This window comes from Alligator sinensis, unplaced genomic scaffold (assembly GCF_000455745.1).
Source record: "Alligator sinensis unplaced genomic scaffold, ASM45574v1 scaffold926_1, whole genome shotgun sequence".
In the NCBI taxonomy this organism is placed as follows: domain Eukaryota; kingdom Metazoa; phylum Chordata; order Crocodylia; family Alligatoridae; genus Alligator; species Alligator sinensis.
In genome coordinates this window covers 423,812-449,019 of record NW_005842679.1, presented here as the reverse complement: position 1 = coordinate 449,019, position 25,208 = coordinate 423,812, and the positions used below count along the sequence as shown (strand labels likewise).

At 42.3% G+C, this 25,208-nt stretch overlaps 1 protein-coding gene across 1 annotated transcript in view; it reads right to left on the bottom strand.

Annotated features, from left to right (window-relative positions):
• PHEX (phosphate regulating endopeptidase homolog X-linked) overlaps positions 1-25,208 on the bottom strand; it is a 184,643-nt gene that overhangs the window by 100,507 nt on the left and 58,928 nt on the right. The window contains exon 10 of the mRNA XM_006033924.3: positions 3,520-3,613. Coding sequence (XP_006033986.1) covers positions 3,520-3,613 — 94 coding nt within the window. The remainder of the gene's footprint in view (positions 1-3,519; positions 3,614-25,208) is intronic.

Sequence of the window (25,208 nt, the reverse complement as noted above, 5' to 3'; positions counted from 1 at the left end):
AAAGAGTGGTGCATTTTGGATTGCACACTATTTTTATTTTTGTGAGAGTGGACTGTGAGCAACACACAGGGCTGCAAAGGTGTGCAGCTCTGTAACACAATTTAGAGTTCTACAAGCCAATTTACTGCTGTCCTCCCCAAAAGTCACCAACCACTTAGAACTAACATATCCAGAGTAGAGACACTGATAATCCAATAAGCAAATACATTTCTTAGCATATAGGGATGCTGCATTCCAGAGCCTATGAAAAAGCCCCTCTGCTTTCTATAAAAGCTGTGTTTTCTGCTTGCCTCCCATCACCGGAAAAAGGGCTAGCCATCTTATTTTAATACACTTGTATACTTCAGGTACTGCTGGATACATGAGGCATAGTTAGTCTGTGTCAGATTGCTTTGGAGCAGTCCCATTACCATCCCACATCAGTGCCCAACCACTCACTCCTACTCAATGTATGCCAAATACTGGAAAGTGTCAGTTTTTTTTAGCATAGCTCAGGGCATGCCCAGTGATGTTCTCAGGATCCCAGCCTTTGATGTGCTCATGAGCAGCACTGGGCATACCCAATACCACTATGAAGCATAGACAGGACATTTTTTCAGCATGCTGAACACCTGAAGCAGGAGTGAGTAGATGAGGCATGTTTTCAAAGAACTCCTTCCTAGCACTATCTAATGCAGTGTAGATAGGCCCTCAGGGTCCTGTCTGTCTATGCTGTACTTAATGCACTGTGGCTCTGATCTAAACAATGATATTATTCAATCCCATTGTATCCATCACTGCAAAGGACTTTGACATGACCCTATATACAATCTTGTTTTACCATTCATTCAAGGTTTTGTGCTCTGATTTATAGGCCCCTGGCAGAAGTTGCATTTAAAGTGTAATCAATGTGTTAATGTAGCAATAAATTGTAATATGATTGATATTCAAGCAATTTATCACCCAATTTTGAGCTTTAATAATTGTGATCCAGCCACAAAAATGTTACTTATTACATGTAGAATATCTTTGCAGCTTATTTGTATCACACTTTAATTTGAATATGCGGCATGCTATAGATAAGTTAATATTGTTTGGCTAGGTCCTCCAGCATCCCAGGGTGGATGGGTTTTTTTTGTCTCACCTACCCCCCCCCCAACCCACCCACCCCTTCCTGCAAAGGGCTTCTCTGGGATTAAATGCTGCTGTACTTCAGTGTTTTAAGAAGATGTCACAATGACTCACTACCTCGTTTCCCTTTGCCCAACCAGCCTTCAGGTGGTGTCACATATTCAATTTAACACTTATTATGGGCAGTTAAAATGTGAGCTGACATGCATTCAAGCAGTTTAGCATGTGTTTAGTGCTCTTAGGGCTTGGCAAAGTTGTTGCTTGTCAGTGGAGGGTTATCTCCTAACACATACTAACATGAATAGGTCACTGCAGTCCAATGATTTACAACTGTTGCAAGTGAGCATCTGACTCCACTCTTGAAAGATACTTTTTTAAGGAGCTCTTTAGCACTTGCTCCCTGTGAGAGCTGAAGTATACAAACACTTAACATGACATGCTTTACTTGCACACAGTAGGAATGTGTTGAGGAAAAAGTAAAAACACAGACACAAAAGCACCATGTAAGGTGTCCCAGGAGAGTTTGAGCCCTACCACTCTTTTCCACCCCTTGCCTCCCCTACCCTTTGCACAGGTCTCCCCCTGCTCTGCACAAGAGTCATAGGAATCACTCCACTGGTAAGCTCAGAGCTCATTTTCCATTAGCAGCACAGCTAAAGGGAGTAATGGGGGGAATGACAGCCCCTGCCAGCAGCTCTCCAGCCCCTCTTGTGTTTTTTTCCCCTCTGGCTAACTTGCTCTGTGAATGCAAAGCAGGCCATATGGAGCAGCAATTTCCACCAGGCAACATTACCTGTTCGATGGAAATAATATCTGCTAAGTGCCACAGTATAAGCATCTCCCTGAAAAAATACATCTTGATGCAATTTGCAGAAGATACCACTTTCTTTTTATGAGCTGTAAGATACAGGAGGGGCCCTCATAAAAATGCACAATGGACAGAATTTGCCACAATGCAAAAAAGGCAGCACAAAGCCTACACACTACTGACAAGAAATTTTGCAAGTGTTATTTTGGAAAGTGCTGCATCAACTCCATTTAGATATTTTGTTTCCACTCTCCAGGACCATACACAGAAAAACACATACAGCTATTTAGTGTGTCAAAAAAATATAGTCACTAAACCCATAGGGTGCCCTTTGGGAATTTTCTGCCATGTGGAAAAATGTTCATTCTTATAACATTATCCTGCCAGGCTAGTTAATGGTCAGCAATATATATATTGCCTACCAAGAAATACCTCAAAAAAGGACACAGATAACTAGGAATTGAGAGCCAGTTACTCACATTATTTATTGTATCATACTCAAATAGCTGTCATTAGAGAAGAACATTGGCATCACTTCCCATATTTAAAAAAAAAAGTACTCGATTATTATTTAAGAGTCTGACTAACTCTATAGCTGCTCAAATACTATTTATTAAATATATTCTGAGCAAGATCATTAGTCATTTTCTTCATTTCAGGCAGGGAGTATAAAACTCCCACTTCGCTGTGCCAGGTACATATCACATGTAGATTTATTACATGAAGAAAGCAGCCCCTGTGGGTTAGCTAATTCTCACTCTCACATGCTTATCTCGCCCAAAAGCCCCATCTTATCGAGTGTGGCATGGGAAGAAATCTATTTGCATGGACAGACAGCACATTAACCTCCCTCTGAAACAAGCGGGAACCAAGAACCAGACTGTGGCTCTCAGTCATATTCTGATGTTCATAGGGCAATGAGACTTCAGGCTGCCCTTTCCCAGGGCCAAATCCCAATTTTGACCTACTTTTGTAACTGTTCCTAAATTTAAAAATGTTTACAGTTATTCTTATATAAATGTCAATAGTAATTAATGAGACATCAGGGCTAACTCCACTTTGGCCCAGAGCAGCAATCCCAGAAAAAGTCCTTCTGACTAGGCTCAGCTGTTCCACTGAGAGGGCTCTGCAGTCTGGCCAGCATTAGGGGCTGGAAGAAGTTTGGGCATGTTCAGTGAGGGTAAAACCTTTTAGAGATGTGTCTGCTAAAATCAAAGATGTCTCTACTGCACACGTTTTAAGTGTTCTTGTTCCAAAGTTTTATCTCACAGCCAATTGTTGGCAGCCTTTTACAGGTAAGACAAGGGGCACTTCCTTCATACAAACCACACCCCTGCCAAATTTAAAGGATGAGGGTACTAGAGTTGTTCAAAGGAAAAGTCTCAAGAATTCCCTAGTATGGACAAAGTAACGTACTTTCCACTAGCCTCCTACTCAGAAATGGCTTAAACTGTTCTGACTGACATATTCCCCTAAGTGGAAAATGGTTAAGTTTTGGCAAAGTTATACTGAAAACAAAACCTTATAATGGGAGCTGTCAGTCAATCTGAGTAGTAGAAAGTGCTACTGATCTTATGTATAATAAAAACTGAAAAACTTACCCGAGAAAATTCCAGCCACCTATATTGAAAGCGTCTGCTAAGATTAAATATTCTTGAATACACCATCCTCCACACCAAATAGTTGGCAATGGTCCTGTTAAATGAGATATACTTTTATTAGACACCCTGATCCATACGTGAAGTACACTGAAGCACCCAAGGAAGAAATATTCATCTCTTTCTGTAAGAGCTGTTTGTTCCTGAATAGTAGATATTTTACCTCAAAATTAATGAGAGGTTGGGGGAAAAAAAGATAAAATCCTATTTCACAGAAGCCGCTGCATGACAACAACAATTTATGATATAAATTGTGTAATTATAAACATTTTCTAGAAGATGCTTACAAGTCCATATCCTAATATTATCCTAATATTACTATAAATACTCTTCATACAGTGTCATTTTTATTCAGGCATTCTCTGTTCAAGTAGTATTTGTATAAGGTGGTGTTCATATTTGGACTATGAGGTGCTGGTAGTTAAGTAACTTTACAGAGATTATAGACTACGTGGTAATTTTTTACTTGTGAATCAAAATGCTGGTTATCTATCTTTGTTAGTGAGACAGACAAATGACAAATTAAAGTAAAATAATCAATAATTAGTTAGCATATATAGTCATCAGATTGTAACAGTACCTTTCCTTTGAAAATCTCACAGTACTTTACAGGTGTGGGTAACAACTAGGGCTGTGCAAAACGGGCCCTATTTGATTTGGATTAAGCCCAAATCAGGGACAGTGATTCGATTCATTGATTCAGATCACTGTCCCCAATTCGATTTGGCCGAATCCAAATCTGAAGATTTGAGAATCAGGGATATGGCCATAGACACAGCTTTAAATGTTTTTTCTACATACCTCAGGTTGCCAGGCTCTTGAACTGGCGGGGGGGGGCCACGTGCTTGGCAGTAAACCTGGGTCCACCAGGGAACATGCGGGGGTCCCCCCATACCTCCCCCAGCTTGGCAATCAGCCACGGGGGGAATCCCGGGTACCCCCCCAGTGCTTCTGGTCCATTTCCGGGTTTGCTGCGAGCATGCTGAAGAGCCCTCCATGCTCCTGTGGGATGCTCCATCTGTCCCAGCATCACAGCATTCACTAGCCGCTTGCTACCTAGAGGTATGTAGGAAAAACATTTAAAGCTGTCTATGTCCAAATTTCCGAATCTTTCCAAATCTTTCTGAATTGATTCGGAGGGTTCCAATTTGATTCAGAGAGATTAAAGGGTCCTCTGATCTGATTCGGAGATTTGGCCACTGAATCAGGCCAAATCTCTGCCAAATCAAATCAGGGGCCGAAGTTTCGCACAGCCCTAGTAACAATTGTTGTGAAGATGTGGGAGTTCCATTTTAGCACAGAATGGACACGAGGGCATACAGTGTTTGACAGCATGTTAAGCCCACTCTGGAGTACTTCCTGCCATGTTTTCAGAAGTCTTGTTATCTACATGCAACAGATTAAACCTAGTACTAATATGCCTACCCAAACTACAATCCCACCTTCATTTGACTACATAGACCTAGGCAGTATGATGAGATTAATATTGTTGCACTGCTGTAATGTAAACTAGTGCATGCCCAACTGTAGCAGTTCAGGCCCTGAGGGTGGCTACATGGCCCACCTAGTGACCACCTGGATCCCCCTCCAACACCACTCACCCCTCTGACCTCTCAGGGACCCACCCCAATGTCTTTCCTGCCATGTCTTGATGTTAAAGGCAAAACAGGAAGATTGCCCTTAGAACTCAGTGGACTTGGGCACCCTCTCTGCCTGGCTTCTTTTCAAGCTCAACTGGGCCAGCTCGATTCAGAGCTTTGTTGCACTGCACAGTCTCTCTATCTCAAGCGTACTGCCTCAGAGGGTTCTCCTTGGCCCCATCACAGAGCTTGGTCCTTCAACCTGTAAATCTCTGTCTGGGCTTTGGCTTTCTGGCTTTTCCCTCTTATTCTGGCTGTGCCCCTAAGTCAGGTCCACTGCCCCAAACGTCAGGTTCTGGACCCCACCCCCAGATTCAACCTCTCAGGCATCGGCTCCTTCCACCTTGGTATTGTCCTCTCAAGCTCTGGGTCTGCTCACACAGTCTTTGGGCTTCTGGCCCTTTCTTGCTCTCTGTCACCTTAGGTTCAGGGCCCATGCAAACAGTCTCTTTGGCTGAGGATGAGGGTCAGAGCCTGCGATCTAGTCCTCCAGCAAAGAGGCTGCACTTCTCTAGGAGTTTCCTGCAGCTTCCAAGTCTCCCCTTACAGCCATTTCCCAGTTCTCTGTTTTCCAACATAAGCACAGGTAGATTGCTTCCAAACTAAATTTCTTTCCCCAGAGTGGTTCTGTGTCATACCATAATAAACAGGGATCCTGGTTTTCTCTGATTAAAAAAATCCCCAATTTCCAGTTTAAAAGAAGTAACCTAAAATCCACATTTTTCCATGATTAAAATGAAACACTTCTAAGATATCTATCTATCTATCTATCTATCTATCATGGTATTTCATTTTAAAGCAACCAATCAGAGTGCTCCAGCAGCATTCTGGATAAGAGGGGTCAATAGTGACACAGCAGAGTGCCACCATGATGGTGGAGATGGTGTAGCATGAACAGACTAACTCATGTAATCAATAAACATGGCACCTTGACTTATCCCCCTTTATAAAGTTTTGCTCGTAATTTGAGCAATTGGCAATTTGTGTAACATTTTTGGTGGAGAATGCATGTGGGGGTGAATAAGGTTCTATGTTGAGGTTATTGATCAGTTGTGTGTTATCTGTATGGTAAGTTTTGTCTGTATATGTGTTTGTCTGTCTATCTTAAGGTGAGCACACCGACCGGTGGTAGAAGTGCTGGGTATAGTGGTCTCGGGTTAGACCGACCACTTAGAAAAATAGAGGAATACTTGGATACTTGGACAAGTTGTTTAACTTGGAAAGCTCACCTTGTGGGTTGTGGATAATTAAGAAGCTCATTTTGTGGGTTATAGGCTACCAAGGTAGTCCAGACTGCCTATAGAGAGGGGTCCATTGTGTTGGTTTGAGTTTTGTTTTTGGACTTGGTTATCTTGGAAATTGGACTTTTTGGCATGTTTTTATGGATTTGTATACTGGATTTGAGTAGTAACTAACAGTAACTAACTTTAAGCAGTAAGAAAAATACAGGAGATGGAAGTTAAGATGTTCAAAAGAAAAACAGTAAAGAGTGAGGCAGATGTGAAAGATGTCAAAGATCCCCTGCCTACATATCTGCAAGATATGTCTTCTTTTTTTTTTTTTTTAAAGTGCTGCAGCGGTTTGGACATAGTCCTTAGACTGAGCAGGCAGTATCTGATGCATATACTATTGCAGACTTAGAAGACAAATTTAAGAACTATATGCAGAGATATACTATACCACCACACTCCATGAAAAAGGAGGCTGCAGCAATGTGGCTTTTATAGGAGGCTACTAAAAATCTGTTCCTCCGTCTAACTAACTGTTAGGAGGCATTTTAAAGGAGTTAGCTAAAATTTGTAGTAAGGTAGAGTTGTATAGTAATTGTGACTAGGGTTGTAAGTTTTGTGCAGGAGAGATGGTTTGTTACCGCTGACCAGAAAACGTTGTCTGGGTTAGGCAGAGTAGTAGATACGAGTACATGCTGTGGTACGCTTGGGATTAAGTAAGACCCTCCCACTGTGTTTTCAATAGGAAGCTAAGAGAGAGCAGAGAAAGTCACCTCTCTACTGGAAAGGCTGTGTAAATGACAGGGTCCTTGGGAAGAGTTAAGTTTTATAGATAGTTATAAGAGCACTTGTGTGTTTTCTGTGAAGTTTGTAAGTTACACGTATAACTTATGGCAAAGTAAAGTGTTACACAAGCAGTGAAGCGTCAAAGAGATAAAAAACGTTTAAAGAAATGTAAGACAGCTACTTCGGGATCCTGTGCGCCAAGAATAAAATTTAAAAAAAAGGCAGCCAGTAGCACAAAAAGAGACAAGGTATGTTACTAGACATCTGCTTAGGCAGTGGCAGAAAAATTGTGATTGGAAGTGAGGGGAAACCTGGTTCTGCCCCCTGCCTCTCCAGGAACAGTGAAGGGCCTAGAAGAGATAGAGATTGTTACAGGAGCATAAGGCTTGTTTTTGGAAACATCAGGGTACAGCTGTGTAAACAGAGATCAGTGCCCAGAATTACTTTGAGTTACTCTGGGCAGGGAAAGCGCAGTAAGCTTATCAGAAGAGAGCAGTGAGCTTATCAGAAGCATGTTTTGTTTTTTCTCTGCAGAGACATAGTTTGACGGTTCCTTTTTAAGGTAGGAAAAGTTTTTCTGAAGGAATTGTGTGTGGTGTGCAATTTGTCGCCTGTGGTCTTTTGGAGAGAGCTAGAATGGAGCTTACTGGACTGTGTGTCTGTGAGGAAAAAAGACAAAGATTGTTTTTGGTACGTAAAAGGCAAGGCCAACACAAAGTGTGCAGCTGTAAGAAAGAGAGAGAAATCGAGATTTGCTGTATAGATGGGTCTGCAGAAAGCAAAGCAATAAGGAGCCACTGATGAGAACAAACTGTGAAGCCTGTAGCCCAGAAAAGGTTATGGTTCAGATCTGTTAAAAGAAATGAAAACTGAAAGTTAGGTCAAACCTAGAAGTGTTGGGATTCTAGAGAGTTGCTGGAGAGAGAAATCTGCTAGAAAAAGTATTGCCATCAGAGTTAAAAGAACATTGATAGATCCAGAAACCTGCTGAAAAGTAAGAGATCTCTAAAAGTGTTTGAGAACAGGCTCACAGAGCACAGAAAAAAATTAAGAATGGGTGCTAAAGAGCAGAGCCCACCCAAAGTTTGTGAGAGCATGGAAAGCCAGGGACTCAGTCTAAAAGATGTCTGAGGCAGAGTCAGTGCCTTAGAGTCCAGAAGGGGTTAGATCAGAAAAGAACTGGGGATAAGCTCAGAGGCTCTGAGGGGAGCTGAGAGAGACAGATCTGAGAGAGATCTGCAAGGCCCTAAAAGACCAAGTGATCTGGCAGTCCAGAGAAGGGGCACAAAGAAAAAATCACTGTTAGAGCTGCCAGAGCCGACAGCCTGCAATCTCAACTGGTCCAAGGAGGAGCCAGGAAACCCAGAAGTGAGAAAATGCATCCATAAAAATTAAAGAAGACCATAACAGGAGAGTAAAAAGTTTAGTCCCGGGTATGACCTCAAACTTCCACCCTCCTGGGTGTGGTTAGTGTGGTAAAGCTACCTGTAGCAGGGTAGTCTCTGCAAAATGCAGCATAATAATCACCCTGGGGAATGGGCAAGGGTGAATATAGAGCGCCTTAAAACCCTAGCTTCCACCACCTTGTGGGTTACCCTTAATTGGGAAAAGGCTAGGGAGAGTGTACCCCAACAGAAAAACCTTTAGCAAAGGCCAAAGAAAAAAAATAGAAGAAAGTAGAAAACTGGGCTGGGAGGCAGCTGCTATAGAGAGAGAGAGAGATGTGGAAAGTGTTTAAAAAGAAAGGAAAGAAAAAATAAGAGATTAACAGAGTTTAAGTGCTAGACCAGGTAAAAGAAAAAAGTGAAAATGTAATTTTAAAAATAACCGCTTTAAAGCAGGTGAAAAAGATACAGTTGCTTTAAAAACAAAAAAAGTTAGGTCCTGATCTCAGAGTGCCTGAGGTCATGCTGTGGTCTGTTTAAATTAAGAACAACTTCTATCGCTGGTCCAATAAGAAGGAGTGTTGTATGTTTGCTCTGTGTGTGTATTGTAAGGCAGAAAAACTGCTAGAAATAAATATCTGCAATCTCATTGGTAAAGAGGGTGAGAAATGTTTTAGTTTTTTTTTTAACCTCCCCACACTCTTCAAAAATAGTGTAAATCTTTTAGAAAGGAAAGTGTTAACAACATGTTAAGGTAAAAAAAGAAAAAAAAAAAAGGTGTTTATAAAAACTTGGTAAATGTGAGCACTGTAAATGTATAAATATAAATAATATTTGACTGCAAGGAGTTTTCCTTGGCAGGTTGGTGTGTGTTTGTTTGTTTTTCTTTGCTCTCTCTCTTTTGCAGAAGCTATAGTCTAGTAGCAAAGGTGACTAAAAGAACTATGAGGCCATCAACAGCATTTTCTTCACCTAAGCCATGGTTTTATCATCACAGCAAAATTGTTTTGTCTGTTTTGTGCTGTTTGTCCTGTTGTGTTGTTTTTGTTTATTTTTTGGATTAGTCTAAGTTGGCAAAAGTTTAAATGTATATGAACATCATAAAGATGTAATAAACATTATTAGTAATATTCTCTCTAAAAATTAAATCCATCTGTGGATCCCAAACCAGAACACTTCCATCCAGAAGGACTGGAAAGTCGTTCTAATCTTTAAAACAAAAAACAGCAATTCATATAAAAGTTTTAAGTTGTAAAGTTTACTTGTTTAGCAAAATAGCATTTAATTAAAAAAAAGCAATATGTGTGTCCCTCTACCATGATTTATTGATGAGTCTTGAGGTGACTTAAGACTCAGTCTTTGACCCACATCCACAGAAGTTGCAGATCTTTCTGGAGGGATGAGTACACCGTAAGCCAGGATTTCTCTCCTTTTCCTTCCTCCTCATTCTCTTCTCTGCTTCAAGGGAAAGATGCTTTACCTCAAAATGGCTGTTGTTTGGCTGAAATTGCAATGTCTTTGAAGTCACTTAGCAGCCAGGTCCTCCTAGCTCCTGATGTTGGCATCAGTTTTGTTGAGGTATGTCTTCAATGTGTCTTTGTAGCATTTCCTTTGGCCACCATGGGCTTTCAGACTGCAACTAAGCTGGGAGTAGAGTACTTGTGGTCCCCAATACACACACCTCCACAATACAATTGATAGCATGGAAGGAATTTGTGGTGGAGTACTTAATTCATGTGAAGAGCCAGTCCCTTGTTCCTCCTGCTACCCATGCCTAGGATCCTGGTTGTAGTCTGATATCCTTTGTGGTCTCTGGCCTGATTCCTCATGTTCCATCTGTGATGTCCCCTGTATATGAAAAAGACTTCAAGAGTCCATGGACAACTGCATCCTGACATCCAAAAGCCCATCAAACAATCCCATTGGAAATGGTACCTGACTTGTGTGAACTTGGGCACCTTGATGCCTTTAGGAATATTCTTGGGCAGTAGCATGGCAATCTGTGACCTCATTAAGAAGCTAGAAAAATCATTTTTCAACTTACAGGCTGACACTATTAGCCTCAGCCCAGCTAATTAAATCACCTCCCTCCCCCTCACCCCAACCCATTCATGGTTGAGTTTATAAAGAGGTCAGAACTTAATGGGTTTATGGGTCGATGCAACAGCCTTCATCCATTAGTCTCAAGCAGGCTCGGATGAAGCTTGCAAACCAAACTTTTTTCACCCATCCTGCTCTCTTCAGCAGCTCTTCTTTTGAACAAGCCTTCAAGCCCACCCCATCTGCCACACAGCATGGTGCTTATTCCTGTGTATAGGCAGCAAAGGGCTGCCTTTTCTCCCGGAGGCTGGATCATGGCAGATGTTCAGTGTGAGCTAGCCAGCCATTCCTGATGGTGCCACATCCTCATCTGACTCTGCTGAGGCTGCTGCTTGCCTCAGTCTGCCTCTCTTCCTTTCCAATACAGCCTCCCTAAAATGGTTAGTAAGGTGGATGTTGACCTCCTATGGCTCTATGTTTTACATTTGCATGGGCTCATCACCCTACTTGTAAGTGTTTGGCCGATACCTGTATCACTGAGTCCTCAATTCTGTCATGACTCTCCTTCTGGATTGTCCTCAGTCATCTCACTTTTTATCCTGCTCCCAGCCCAACTCCTTGTAAATGTTGTTATTTGTCAAATAAAAAATCCCACAGGAAGCAAATGGGGGGGAGAAGGAGAAATGGGGAATAGCATTTCACTTTGAAAGTGATCAGAATAGAAGCACACCTGAAATATTCAGGGAATGCCCAGTTGCTGAGTAGCTTTTGGTTCAACAATGATATTGCGACCCCCAACATAGCTGCATAGGGTAGTAAAGAGATGCTAAGGAACCCTAAAGTCTCCTGTCCCTGCACTGCTATGCCTGTGGGGAGAACATAAGTCCTCTGCACCTAGTGGGTGCATCTACCACCTCCTTGGACCTGCTCGTGATGCATCTGTGGATGCATGACAAGGTGCGGTTAGCCTTACTGACCATGTCCTCACATTGGCAGCCCATGTTCATTCTGGAATCAATAATGACACCAAGATCCTTTTCTGCCTCTGCACTGATGAGAAGGGAGCTCCCCAGCCTGTAGGTATGCTGCTGGTTCTTCCTCCCTAGGTGCAGTACCCTGCACTTGTCAGTGTTGAATCCCATCCTGTTCTCATCTGCCCACCCCTGTAACCTGTCCAGATTTAGTTGCAGCCTGTCCCTCTCCTCCAGCAGGCCCACTTCTCCCCACATGTTAGTGTCATCCATGAATTTGAACAAGGTGCTTTTCACCCCCTCGTCCAAAGTCACTGATGAAGATGTTTAACGATGCAGGCCCAAGGACCGAGCCCTGGGGGACCCCACTGCCCATATCCCTCCAGGTCGAAAAAGACCAATCCACCACCACTCTCTGGGTGTGGCCCTCCAGCCAATGTGTGACCCATCTGACTGTGTAGGCATCAATGCCTAATTTGTGATTAGAAGCGAGGAAAAACTTAGTTCTTTCTCTCCCCTGCCTCTCCAGGAACAGTGAAGAGCCTAGAAAAGCTAAAAATCATTACAAGAGTGTAACAGCTAGTTTTAGCAAACATCAGGGTACATCTGTGTAAAAAGAAATCAGTGCCCAGAATTTATTTAAGTTACTCTGAGCAGGGAAAGAGCAGTGAGCTTATCAGAAGCATGTTTTGTTTTTTCTCTGCAGAGACATAGTTTGACGGTTCCTTTTTAAGGTAGGAAAAGTTTTTCTGAAGGAATTGTGTGTGGTGTGCAATTTGTCGCCTGTGGTCTTTTGGAGAGAGCTAGAATGGAGCTTACTGGACTGTGTGTCTGTGAGGAAAAAAGACAAAGATTGTTTTTGGTACGTAAAAGGCAAGGCCAACACAAAGTGTGCAGCTGTAAGAAAGAGAGAGAAATCGAGATTTGCTGTATAGATGGGTCTGCAGAAAGCAAAGCAATAAGGAGCCACTGATGAGAACAAACTGTGAAGCCTGTAGCCCAGAAAAGGTTATGGTTCAGATCTGTTAAAAGAAATGAAAACTGAAAGTTAGGTCAAACCTAGAAGTGTTGGGATTCTAGAGAGTTGCTGGAGAGAGAAATCTGCTAGAAAAAGTATTGCCATCAGAGTTAAAAGAACATTGATAGATCCAGAAACCTGCTGAAAAGTAAGAGATCTCTAAAAGTGTTTGAGAACAGGCTCACAGAGCACAGAAAAAAATTAAGAATGGGTGCTAAAGAGCAGAGCCCACCCAAAGTTTGTGAGAGCATGGAAAGCCAGGGACTCAGTCTAAAAGATGTCTGAGGCAGAGTCAGTGCCTTAGAGTCCAGAAGGGGTTAGATCAGAAAAGAACTGGGGATAAGCTCAGAGGCTCTGAGGGGAGCTGAGAGAGACAGATCTGAGAGAGATCTGCAAGGCCCTAAAAGACCAAGTGATCTGGCAGTCCAGAGAAGGGGCACAAAGAAAAAATCACTGTTAGAGCTGCCAGAGCCGACAGCCTGCAATCTCAACTGGTCCAAGGAGGAGCCAGGAAACCCAGAAGTGAGAAAATGCATCCATAAAAATTAAAGAAGACCATAACAGGAGAGTAAAAAGTTTAGTCCCGGGTATGACCTCAAACTTCCACCCTCCTGGGTGTGGTTAGTGTGGTAAAGCTACCTGTAGCAGGGTAGTCTCTGCAAAATGCAGCATAATAATCACCCTGGGGAATGGGCAAGGGTGAATATAGAGCGCCTTAAAACCCTAGCTTCCACCACCTTGTGGGTTACCCTTAATTGGGAAAAGGCTAGGGAGAGTGTACCCCAACAGAAAAACCTTTAGCAAAGGCCAAAGAAAAAAAATAGAAGAAAGTAGAAAACTGGGCTGGGAGGCAGCTGCTATAGAGAGAGAGAGAGATGTGGAAAGTGTTTAAAAAGAAAGGAAAGAAAAAATAAGAGATTAACAGAGTTTAAGTGCTAGACCAGGTAAAAGAAAAAAGTGAAAATGTAATTTTAAAAATAACCGCTTTAAAGCAGGTGAAAAAGATACAGTTGCTTTAAAAACAAAAAAAGTTAGGTCCTGATCTCAGAGTGCCTGAGGTCATGCTGTGGTCTGTTTAAATTAAGAACAACTTCTATCGCTGGTCCAATAAGAAGGAGTGTTGTATGTTTGCTCTGTGTGTGTATTGTAAGGCAGAAAAACTGCTAGAAATAAATATCTGCAATCTCATTGGTAAAGAGGGTGAGAAATGTTTTAGTTTTTTTTTTAACCTCCCCACACTCTTCAAAAATAGTGTAAATCTTTTAGAAAGGAAAGTGTTAACAACATGTTAAGGTAAAAAAAGAAAAAAAAAAAAGGTGTTTATAAAAACTTGGTAAATGTGAGCACTGTAAATGTATAAATATAAATAATATTTGACTGCAAGGAGTTTTCCTTGGCAGGTTGGTGTGTGTTTGTTTGTTTTTCTTTGCTCTCTCTCTTTTGCAGAAGCTATAGTCTAGTAGCAAAGGTGACTAAAAGAACTATGAGGCCATCAACAGCATTTTCTTCACCTAAGCCATGGTTTTATCATCACAGCAAAATTGTTTTGTCTGTTTTGTGCTGTTTGTCCTGTTGTGTTGTTTTTGTTTATTTTTTGGATTAGTCTAAGTTGGCAAAAGTTTAAATGTATATGAACATCATAAAGATGTAATAAACATTATTAGTAATATTCTCTCTAAAAATTAAATCCATCTGTGGATCCCAAACCAGAACACTTCCATCCAGAAGGACTGGAAAGTCGTTCTAATCTTTAAAACAAAAAACAGCAATTCATATAAAAGTTTTAAGTTGTAAAGTTTACTTCTTTAGCAAAATAGCATTTAGTAAAAAAAGTAGTGTGTGTGTTTTTAGTAAATAACCTGATAAAGTGTTTTTTTAAGGCTGTAAAGGAAATCTCATTTGTATTTAGATACTAGTTATAACACCAACATAACAGGATGTGTGGAAAAACTGCATTAACCCATTGTTTCATAGAAAAAGTTAATAAACCTAGCACATCAGTATTTGCATAAAAAAGTAAGGAAACTCTTCATTAATTAAAGCAAAATACAAAATGGACGGCCCATTGGTAATAAACATAGATCAATTTAATGATGTGGGAGATACCACTAACTACGACGCGTATAAATGATTAGCACAATTTAAAAAAAAGGCAACCCATTTTATGGGAAATTAATGATCAGTTATGTATTTATAACTGGAATAGAAAGAAACATACTTTGGATTCCAAGTGAATAGGACTAGTGCGTATCATTAACCGTCTTGGTACAGTGGTATATAAAATACAATTAGAAAAAAATCAAAATAAGTACATGTATTTCAGTTAAAAATATTCAGTGGTATATGAAATTTAATGTATTAAATTTATCTAAAAGCCACAAGATGCCAATAACACCTATAGACTAAAAGACTAGTGGCTGTTAAACATCAATAAAGGAAAACGTGTTAATTTGTATTGGTTGTTGTGTTTTTCCATTTTTAATATATTTGTGTGTCATAATATTTTAACTTAGCTTTGCTTATTGCATATTAGGTTGTTTGATTTTTTTTTTTTTTTCTTTTTTTAATAAACCCTTACCTTTAAAAGTGTGTGTAACCTCCCTAACTGGTCTCTTAAGTGTGCAGATAATTCAAGCATTACCAAACACACACCGAGAGATATTGTGGTCATTCATAACCCTCCCATTTGTTCAAAGAAAGCACATTTAGACCCCTCATTTAATTGGCAAATATCTGAATGACCAAAACGAAATTGTTCATCATCAGATGTGTGGTAAATAGACTGATAATCAATGGATATGTCCCACATTACCACTCTTGGAAAAACCCTGCTTATTCCAGAGTAACAGACTATCCACATGTTATTGGGATGAATTGAATAATAGCACAAACTGTATTTTGATTAAATGAATTGTGTGTGGTAAGACTCAAACAAATTATTTAACAAGGGAAAAATGCTTCATTTTCTCCCATGCAGCAATGTATGTGTAATGTCACTGTTATTCAAACTCCATATTTCACGTATTATTTCATGAAACAAATAATTCAGGATATAGGTGTAAAAGATAACAATTTGCTAAATTTTAATGTTTCCATAAAAGTCAGTTAAACAACCCTGTTCAACCTTCTGATGCAAAATTTGCAAATAACCCAATTAACCACTGCCACTCATAATAACACACAAGTGCACAGTATTTCTATATTGCATCTGGGTAAAGAAATCCTGAAAGTTTCAGAACAAGCCAAACAAATGTTAGCATATCATTAGTATGACATCTTCACAAGATAGGCTTCTTCAGAGATGGCTATTCTTAATATCATGCTGCACCCTATAATAAAATCATAATAAACATGGCACCTTGCCTTATGCCCCTTTATAAAGTTTCGCTCGTAATTTGAGCAATTGGCAATTTGTGTAACAACGGAGGGAACAGAGTGGGTGGGCAAGGCCAGCACTTCTGGCCTCGCCTCCCCCAGCCTGGCTCCCTGCAGAAGGCAGTGATGGAGCAGCCAGCCCAGTGGCGTACCGATGGGGCAGTAGGAAGCCATGGCCTGTGTTTGCCATGTGGCCCTCCCACCCGCCTGGCAGGTTGTGGGCTTATTCTGCTATTCCAGCTGGAAATTCTGGCCGGCACCCCCCGCAGCCAGTGTGCCGCACTGGTAATTCCCCTGTGGACATGCCGTGGAATGGGAGGCAGGGCCCCACAGGCTGATTTGCCTTGGCCCCACACCCTGCTCGGATCGTCCCAGGGGGGCACAAATGGAGGTGCTGGCCCCTGGGCACCAGGGACCCTTAATACTCCACTGCTACCACCTCTCAGTCCCCACTGTGATGGCAGCACCGTCCCCATCCTCCCCCAGCAGAGCCAGAGCAGGCGGGTGAGGACAGCAGTACTAGCCTCACCCTGCTTCCCCACCCCCCTCATTCTTGATGGGCAATTGGCTAGTATTATATATATGAGCAGCCAGTCAGTTCCTTCTGATAGGATCTAGGAGGTATCATCTGTTCTGCATGTAAACATCCAAGTAATCAAATAAAATACTGTATCTGATGGATGTTTTGCCACCACATTTGACGTATACATGTATAATAAAAAGTATCAAAGAGAATGGCTTTCATGTTACAGCACCTGGATTACTTATCTCTACAATGAATGAATGCATTCAAGCTAGTGCTCAAAAATTTAAAAATTACTATAAGTTCAGCAAGAAAATAATTCTACAACCCCCCTCCCCCCCGCCTACCCAACAACATGCACACACACACACATACACACACACATTTTGACAACAAGGGGTTTTCTAAAGAAATGAAACTAAACTATGCTATAAAACTTTATACTATTAAAATAATCTGCAAGTGAACTAATTTCCACTGGCCTCACAATTATATTTCAGAGTAGAGGTCAGTAAACTAGAATACATATGACAGATCTGACCTGCAGCAGATGCAGGGATTGGTGGCATGCAGCATCAGAGGCCAAAGAGGGAGTGCCCCCAGGCTCCTCCTACCTGCTGCTGGTGCATTCCTATGCCACACTTCACTTGATACCTGTGCAGCCCCTGCCAACACTTCAGCCACTGCTCTCTGCCTTCACTGCTGAATTTGCACCTCAGGAGAACCATTGGCCATAGGAATCTACAGCACTGGGTGGCAATTGTCAAGGTTGCCAAATCACAGCATTTTATTTATTTATTTTTTTTTACCAACAACCAAACCTTTTTTCACTGTTTTTCACTAATATGTTTTACCCAACGTAAATGTAACCCTTCTACCAGGCCCTAGACAAGGACAGGTTCAAATTTAGGGTTTAACACCAAACATAATTTTAAAAGTGTGGTTGTCAATAAAGTTTGCAGATTATCAGTAAAAAAAAGAGTCTTGGATTGGCAATCCTGCTTGACTGAAGGAATGGTTTTACACTGGCTGACCCCACACCAACTCACTGCAAAACCCTGATGCTCCTAACTGCACCCTGCATTGTGCTTTATCTGTATCCCCATGCATTTCTCCCAACTGTCCTACCCCCCTACTGAAGGACTACTGTGACCCAATACTGTTATAGGCAGGAACACAGCAGCAGCAGCAGCACCACCAACACATGGCTATGGGAAGGAGCAACAGGATACAAAGTCCTGAAAGTGTACTTCCTGCAAGGTGCTGTACTCCCATGCAGACACCAGGGCTAGAGACAGACGTTACACATAAGTTTAAGTGATCAGAAACTGGTTTAAACCTGTAACAGAATAGAAGTTCAGTGCACATAAACCAGTTTCAAAATGGCTTAAACTGGTTTAAAGATAAACCTGGTTGAATGTAGTACCAGACTTAACTGGTTTGGGTCAAACTGGTTTATGAAACTTCTGTCCCAGTCCTTCTCTGGTTTATTTTAAATCAGAGTCCCCCAACATCCCAGCATTTGGCAGCCCTGGCCTGAGCTAAGCTGTCTGCTCCAGAGAGCAGGGATGACCCTGCCCCACTGCTCCCTAACTGCAGCAGTGAGGGCTGGCTTGCTGGCCTCATAGGCTGGATCACTGTCCCCACCACCCCCACCCCCTGGCAAACCCCTGCAGAATATGGGGCTAGGGAGAGGATTTAAACTTCCCTTCCCCTGAGTATAGAGCTGCCCTGCCTTGTTTACTTGGTGCTGTCTGTGACTGTGGACTACAAATCTCAGAGGCACCTGGTCTGGGGATAGACATTACACATAAACTGGTTTAAGTGATTAGAAACTGATTTAAACCTGTAACAGAACATATGTTCAGTGCACATAGAACAGTTTGAAAATGGCTCAAACTAGTTTGAGATAAACCTGGTTGAATGTAGTATCAAACTTAACTGATTTGGGTCAAACCGGTTTATGCAATGTCTGTCCCAGACCCCCTCCCAGTTTAAATTAATTCAAAATCCTCCAGCATCCCAGATGCTTTGCAACTCTGGGTGGGGCTCTGCTCCAGCCCAGCAGGGCTGGCCCCTCCCCTCTGCTACCTGGCTGCAGCTCTGGCAGAGACTGCAGATACAGGGCATCTGCCTGGCTTCCTCTTGCTCCCCTCTGCCTTACAGACACCTCTCAGCCTTAGCTAGCATACCACATGCTGGCTATGGTCCGTGCTGTGGGAGACAAGACAAAGGCAGACAGGACAGTGTCATCTTAGGGCTTTTTGGAGCTAATCAACAGGTAGCTGGTAATTTCCCTCCCTTACTTCCTTGGAAAAAGTTGTTTAAAACAAGTTTGAACTAATCAGAGAGCCTTTTGTTTTCTAAAATGGGCTAATAAACACTGAATTAGGGGTGATAAACACCGTGTTATCAACTCCCTGCTGGGCTGGTCAGGGATGGGGGGAACCCCTCCATAAAAAGAGCATCCTGCTGGGGCCTGGCCAAACCCCCCTCAGCTCAATACTTTGGAAGGGAAGGGAAAAAAGGCCTGCTCTAGTGCCCCCCCACCCCTGCTGCCTAGCTTCTAGCCTGAGCCACTGCAGGCATGTGCATACATTCCTAGAATGAAAAGGGAATGTCTATCCACCTACAAATTGGTTCAAGCTTTGCAGGTTAGACTAACCTGCAAAGATTGAGTCAATTCAGGCACAGGCTTTTTGAATGTCTGTCCCTAGCCCTGAAAGCAGGAAAAGGAAGTGATCAGCAACCCTGCAGAGTCCTGCTGCTGTGATTATAAACTGCAAATCCCAGAGACCTCACAGGTAGCAGGAAAAGGAAGTGAACACAAAGCCCATACTGGCTACATACCAGACAGCCATGCTCTAGCACTCCCCTGCTTCTGACTTGAGCCACTGAAGGCATGTGGCTGCATTTCCTGAATCAAAACACTGAATCAATTTAGCCTCAGGCTTTTTTACTCTCTGTACTTGGGTCCTGTGGCACTGCTCTGCTCTGTCTATCCTTGAACACCTGCCTCTGATGAGGGAACTTCAGTCATGTTCCAGTTACTTATTTTCTTTCTTTCTTTTTTTTTTAATGAACAGCTCAAATATTTTTACAGACTTTTTAGGCTGGTTTTGTATGGTCTGTCCATAAATGTACAGACATCCAGTCTGTAAATGCAGTTTATTAAACTGTAGTCCTCTGACTCCACAAGTGATATTCATTTAGTCCTGTGGATTAAAAAGATTAGAATCTTAATTTTTCTAAAAGTCATTTAGAGAAAGAACCCCAAATAGCCAGCATTCACCATAAGCTATTTTATAACATAGCCTTCAAAAGCCACGAAAAATCAATTATCCCAAACATGCAGCTCTTGGTCTCATTTAGATGCATGTATCCTTGTTGGAAAACCCATTCTGAGGCGAAATCAAATGGAAAAAAAAAATAAATTGATGAAGGATAAATCTCAAAAAAGGCCTGATGCACATCCCACTGAGATCAATGAGGATCTTTCTATTGATTTCAATGGGTTTTAGATCAGGCCTAAAACATGGAGGATGGCTCTATTTTAATAAGTAACCAAAGGTTATTTGAATTTGGAACCATAAAAAGTGGTCTAAAAATCCTCTGAGAATGGGTTCTCTCATGAAATCTCTGGTGCTTTTTATTTTGGAATCCAGCCCACTGTTACAGAAAAATACAACCCCACATAAAAGACTTAATTCCTAAGTCTGAAAGAAGATGTGCTAGTGCTTTGTTTTGGTTTGTTTGATTTGGGACTTCTTTAATTTCATTTCATTGTTTTGAGAAGGTAATTTTTTTAAAATCTGTTTACCCCCTTGTTGCTTTTACGTTCTGTCCTTTTGGCCAAGTATAGCAATTGCAGAAAGAAAAAAAAGGAAGGAAGGAAGGAAGGATTTTCATGCACTTTGGTTTACAACAATAATATTTTTCATTGATGTACTGCTTATATAACATTTTTCACTGTATGTTTTGTAAATTATCTTTGAAACATTAGTGTGAAGGAGTTAACTGTTATCCCAAGTTTTCCAAAGGTGACACTGAGGCACAGAGAAGTTAAGCTATTTGTCCAGCTTTTAAAATAATTAGACACAATGCCAATATAAAAACACACACATTCTAAATTTGAGTACTGTGTAGCAAAAGTATTTGCAGTCTTATCTGTTGGGACGATTGCATTTCCTCCCGTTGTCACTACAAAATGATTGCTACAGTCAAAGAGTAGGCTGATTGTTTAACAGTGAGTTCTGTAGCTTTTGTGGTTTGGTCTCCCAAAGGAAGTGGTAGAAAACTTGTTTCTTGGGACATTTAAAATTAAACCAGACCATAGCATAAGCATTTATGACTATACCATAGGGAATATCTGTACACTGGCAGACAATAAAATAGGAAGCCTTCACAAAAATTGGTTAATCATATTGGCATATGTACCAGTAACTCTTGGGAACCAAGATTTCAGGTAAATTTCCATAAGACAGGAGACAGACAGATTTACATTTTTAACAGAACTGAACTGTAGAACAAATGTATGTGTAGGAAACCTCTCTGTGTCATGCCGCAGGCATAGCATTTAAATAATTCAAGTATACACTTATAACTAAATAAGCCAGTGCAACTCAAAGTGAATAAAGGAAAGCAAGGCCTCTAAAAGTTTTTTTCCATACGAGTCAGGAAACAGAGACGGGTGATGGATTTCCATGACCACCCTGTCTGCAAATTTACCATGATCAGCAGAGACTCCCTCAGACATACCTTGTGGCTCCACATATACTGCCTCTCAACCAAAAGCTGTGCAGCCAAGTTCACACAATGCTACGGGCAGGTTAATTTATACTGTCATCCATCAGGTCTAATTACTCTGTCTCAAGTACCACCTGCCCCCCACCCTCCCATTACACTGCTTTCAGCTGAGAAGTAGCATGTGTAGTGATCACAGGTGGCATGTCTATACATGTTATTAATGTGAAGCAATAAACTCTGACACAGTTCACACCAGAGTTTATTGCTCCCAGGCACAGTTTTTACATGTATACCTGGGATCACAGCACACTGAGTCAAGGTGGAGCATTCCCAGCTGGACAGAGGCCGAAGAGGTCAGCCTGACAACCCGGAGCTGCTCCTTCTTGGATCATCATTCTGTAGAGGAGCTGGCTCAGGCACACAGGGCGTTTTTCCATATGTTGCAGGACACAGCACTGGGTGCTTTAATTAGTGAGCCGCACTAATTAAAAGCACTCACACGTCATGTGTATCAGTGTCCCAGTGCTTCCCCTCACTAAAAAAATGGCAGCAGGGTGCTTTGAAATAAAGCGTATCAAACTTGTTTCATTTCAAAGCACCCCACATCCATTTTTTCAGTGCAGAGATCCATGGGGACGCTAATACATGTGACATGGGAGGCTACCAGAGTGAGTCAATTTCTGTGCTCCAGCAGACTTGATTAATCCTAATTAGTCGGAGCAGGCTCTGCACATGTGTATGGGAGCCCAAGGGTGCTACAGTACAGGGCTAACTGGCAGGTACTGTAACACTCATGTCCCAACCAGCCCCAGTCACCATCTACGCATGCAGAGCAGCACACTAAATAACTCTGCTGTAGAAGAGAACTTGGGTGGTACTACTCTACAGCAGATTTAACTATTTACTCTGGACTAGGGTTCCAAAACAGAGGGCACATGTCAGGAGGACACCTTATTCCCAACCCACAGTCCCCTGGCCCTGCCACTGCCCCTCACTCCCAACCTACAGCCTCCCATCCCTGTTGCTGCCCCTCACTCCCGACCCAAAAAACCCCTGGCCCTGACGGTGCTCCTCAAACTTGACCCACAGTCCCTCATCCCCACAGGCTAGGCTGGTGACCCTCGCTCCTAACCCACAGCTCCCCATCTCTGCTGCTGCCTCTCACTCCCAACCCACAAAAATCCTGACCCTGCCGGTGCCCCTCACTCCCTGCCCATAGTTTCCCACTCCCCCAGGCCATGCTGGTGCCCCTTACAGCCCCTTGGCACTGCCAGTGCCCCACAATCTCAACCCACAATCCTCCCACCCCTCCATGCCCCTACTTCCAAGCCACAGCCTGCCCACCCCAGCCCTGCCAGTGCCCATCACTCCTGACCCACAGTCCCTTGCTCCCCCCAGCCTCCAGATGCCCCTGTCCCAACTGGGCCAGAGTGCAGTGGCTCCAATTCTTGTGGGCAGCAGTGGAGCAAGTCCAGCCCCAGTGTGGGTGGAAGGGAAAAAGAGAGGAGGCCTGTGGCACCCTGTTCCCTGGGCTGGGGTTCCCACGCTGCTCCAAGTGGCCTAGCCACGCCACCCTTCCTCCCCAGGCAGCGTCTCCTGGTCTCTCCACCCCTGCAAGCATGGGTACCAACCCTGGTGTTGCTGACCCAGCCACAGAGCTCCCCGCTGCCCCCTAAGGGTCCCCCCTTCCACTTCTGGACAGTCAGGTACCTCCCCGCCACCCCACTACAGCCCCAGACCCCAAACAGCTTCCCCCAGCACCAGCAGGCTCTGGCCCCCAAACACACCCATCCTCTCCACACACCCCTACCACACACATCCCCTGGACAGTCCTCAAGCCCTGGCCTTCCAACCCTCCCCCCCTACCCCCCAACCTGCCTGTGTCCAGTTGCCAAGGATGCTCCCACCACCCTGTCTGGCTGCATGCCAGTCACATGCATCTGTGTACACACTCGCACATGGTGCCCATGCCTCCAACTGCCCTCCCCTTGCTCCCACCAGCAGAACTAAGCAAAATCCCTGACATTTGTTCAGATTTAAAAAATACCATCAGGATGAAGATTAAAGGATCCAAAAAGAGGACATGTCAGGGAAAATCCAGACATATAGTAACCCTACTCTGGCCTAATAGCAGTGCACATGTAGACAGTGATGCTTTATTGTGGAGCTAGTTAGTCAGCTCCACAGTAAAGTGTCTTGTGTAGACATGTCCAGGGTTCAGTAAACACAGGCATACATGAATGAAAACCATTAAGCAACAAACTAACTGTAGTGCAGTATGCAACCACTAAAGACCCTCTATCTTCCTCTAATTGACTACCGGAACTGAGGGACCATCTTCCAATTCCCAACTTCTATAGTGTTATAAGTAAGGGAGCATCTCTAAATTATAACTTTTATCGTTACAGCAGGCATATTGCAGGGCAGCATGTTTGAGAGCCTTGCTGCCAGGTATGGTAAGTTTGCAACCTAGCCAAGGTTTCCAAATGCGTTACTTGTCTTTTGCAAAATTAGAATGATAAGCAACAGAAACCAGTTCCTGAGTTAGGCTAGTAATGATGATTACAAAGAATTGTAGTTAGATCTATTACTCTTGTGTTATGCATGTAACTATTCCTTCCTTAAGAAAATATAAATATATATTGTGGAATTAACCAATTCCTTATATAGAAAACTTTCTCAGGATACCCGTGCATTATAGTTATAGAGATGGCTAAATTAGCTTCCACTGAGAGCTCCATGTTGCCATGGCTAAACTGCCCCCAGCTAGTTTAAAGTTTGTTTAAGCACGCCTATACTGCTCTGCAGTCACTGCAATGACGACTGCAACGTATGCATGCCCAAAGTCCCACAGCATATGACACACAATAACTTGAGCATAGGAGATGACGTTACTGTGTTACACAGCAAGGTGTATATTGATTTGAGCTGAATGAGCAACTACCTGTGAAGAATTCAATCAGTGTATTGAGCTGCTAATCCTGTTTGTGTGCTGTCTCCTTTCAGAATGCAATACTAATGAACTTGTTTGCTATCCAAAATTGTTTAATGAGTGCTCTGGGAGAAAATTTTAATACACGGATAGCTCAGTTTTTTGTGAATTTTTCTTTTAATCCTCATTATCCAACATTTAATATTTAGCCGGTGTGATTTGTCACTTACATTGTAGGAAATTGCTTCTGTTCTCAAAATGGATAATTTCTTTTAAACATAGTGCCAGAGTGATGTTGTAGCTGGTCCAGAAAATAGGCAAGAGGAATGGAGTTTTGCACGGACCACTGTTCTACTTCAGGTACTTTATGCCTGAAAGCTCAGCTAAATCTCTCCTAACTATGTAGTTGAACCAATAAAACTTATCACCCATAGAAACGCTTGCCTCATTATATTTTAAACTGCTTTTACCTCTACCTGAAAAAATAACATACTGAGATTGTCAGCTCTCTGGGGCCGAGGCCATCTTTTTGTTCTGCATTTCTGCAGCACCTTGTAAAATCAGATTCTTGCCCTGGGGCACTGGATGACAAAACAGTGAATTAATAATAATAATAAAAATGTCGTGACTGGCAAGAAATCTGAACTCAGTTAAAGTCAAATCCTCTTTTGACACCCTGGGGAAATACTCATAAAAATTTAATTGTCTGTACTCATGATATTGTATCTCCTGAAGTGATTTGGAAATTAATTCTCATTATAATCACTAGAATGAGACTTTGGATTGAAATGGGGAACTGATCGGCAGAAATATTTACTGGAACAATCTTAAATCAAATCTATGCAGCTTTCATTAATTTCACCTTTTAAACAGCTTTTTGAGGTTGAGAAATGGGATTTTACTATAGAAAACCTGACTCTTAATTTCACATTTAGGCAGATTTAAAGACTGTATTATAGGGATAGGAATTGACATTTGTGAAAGGGG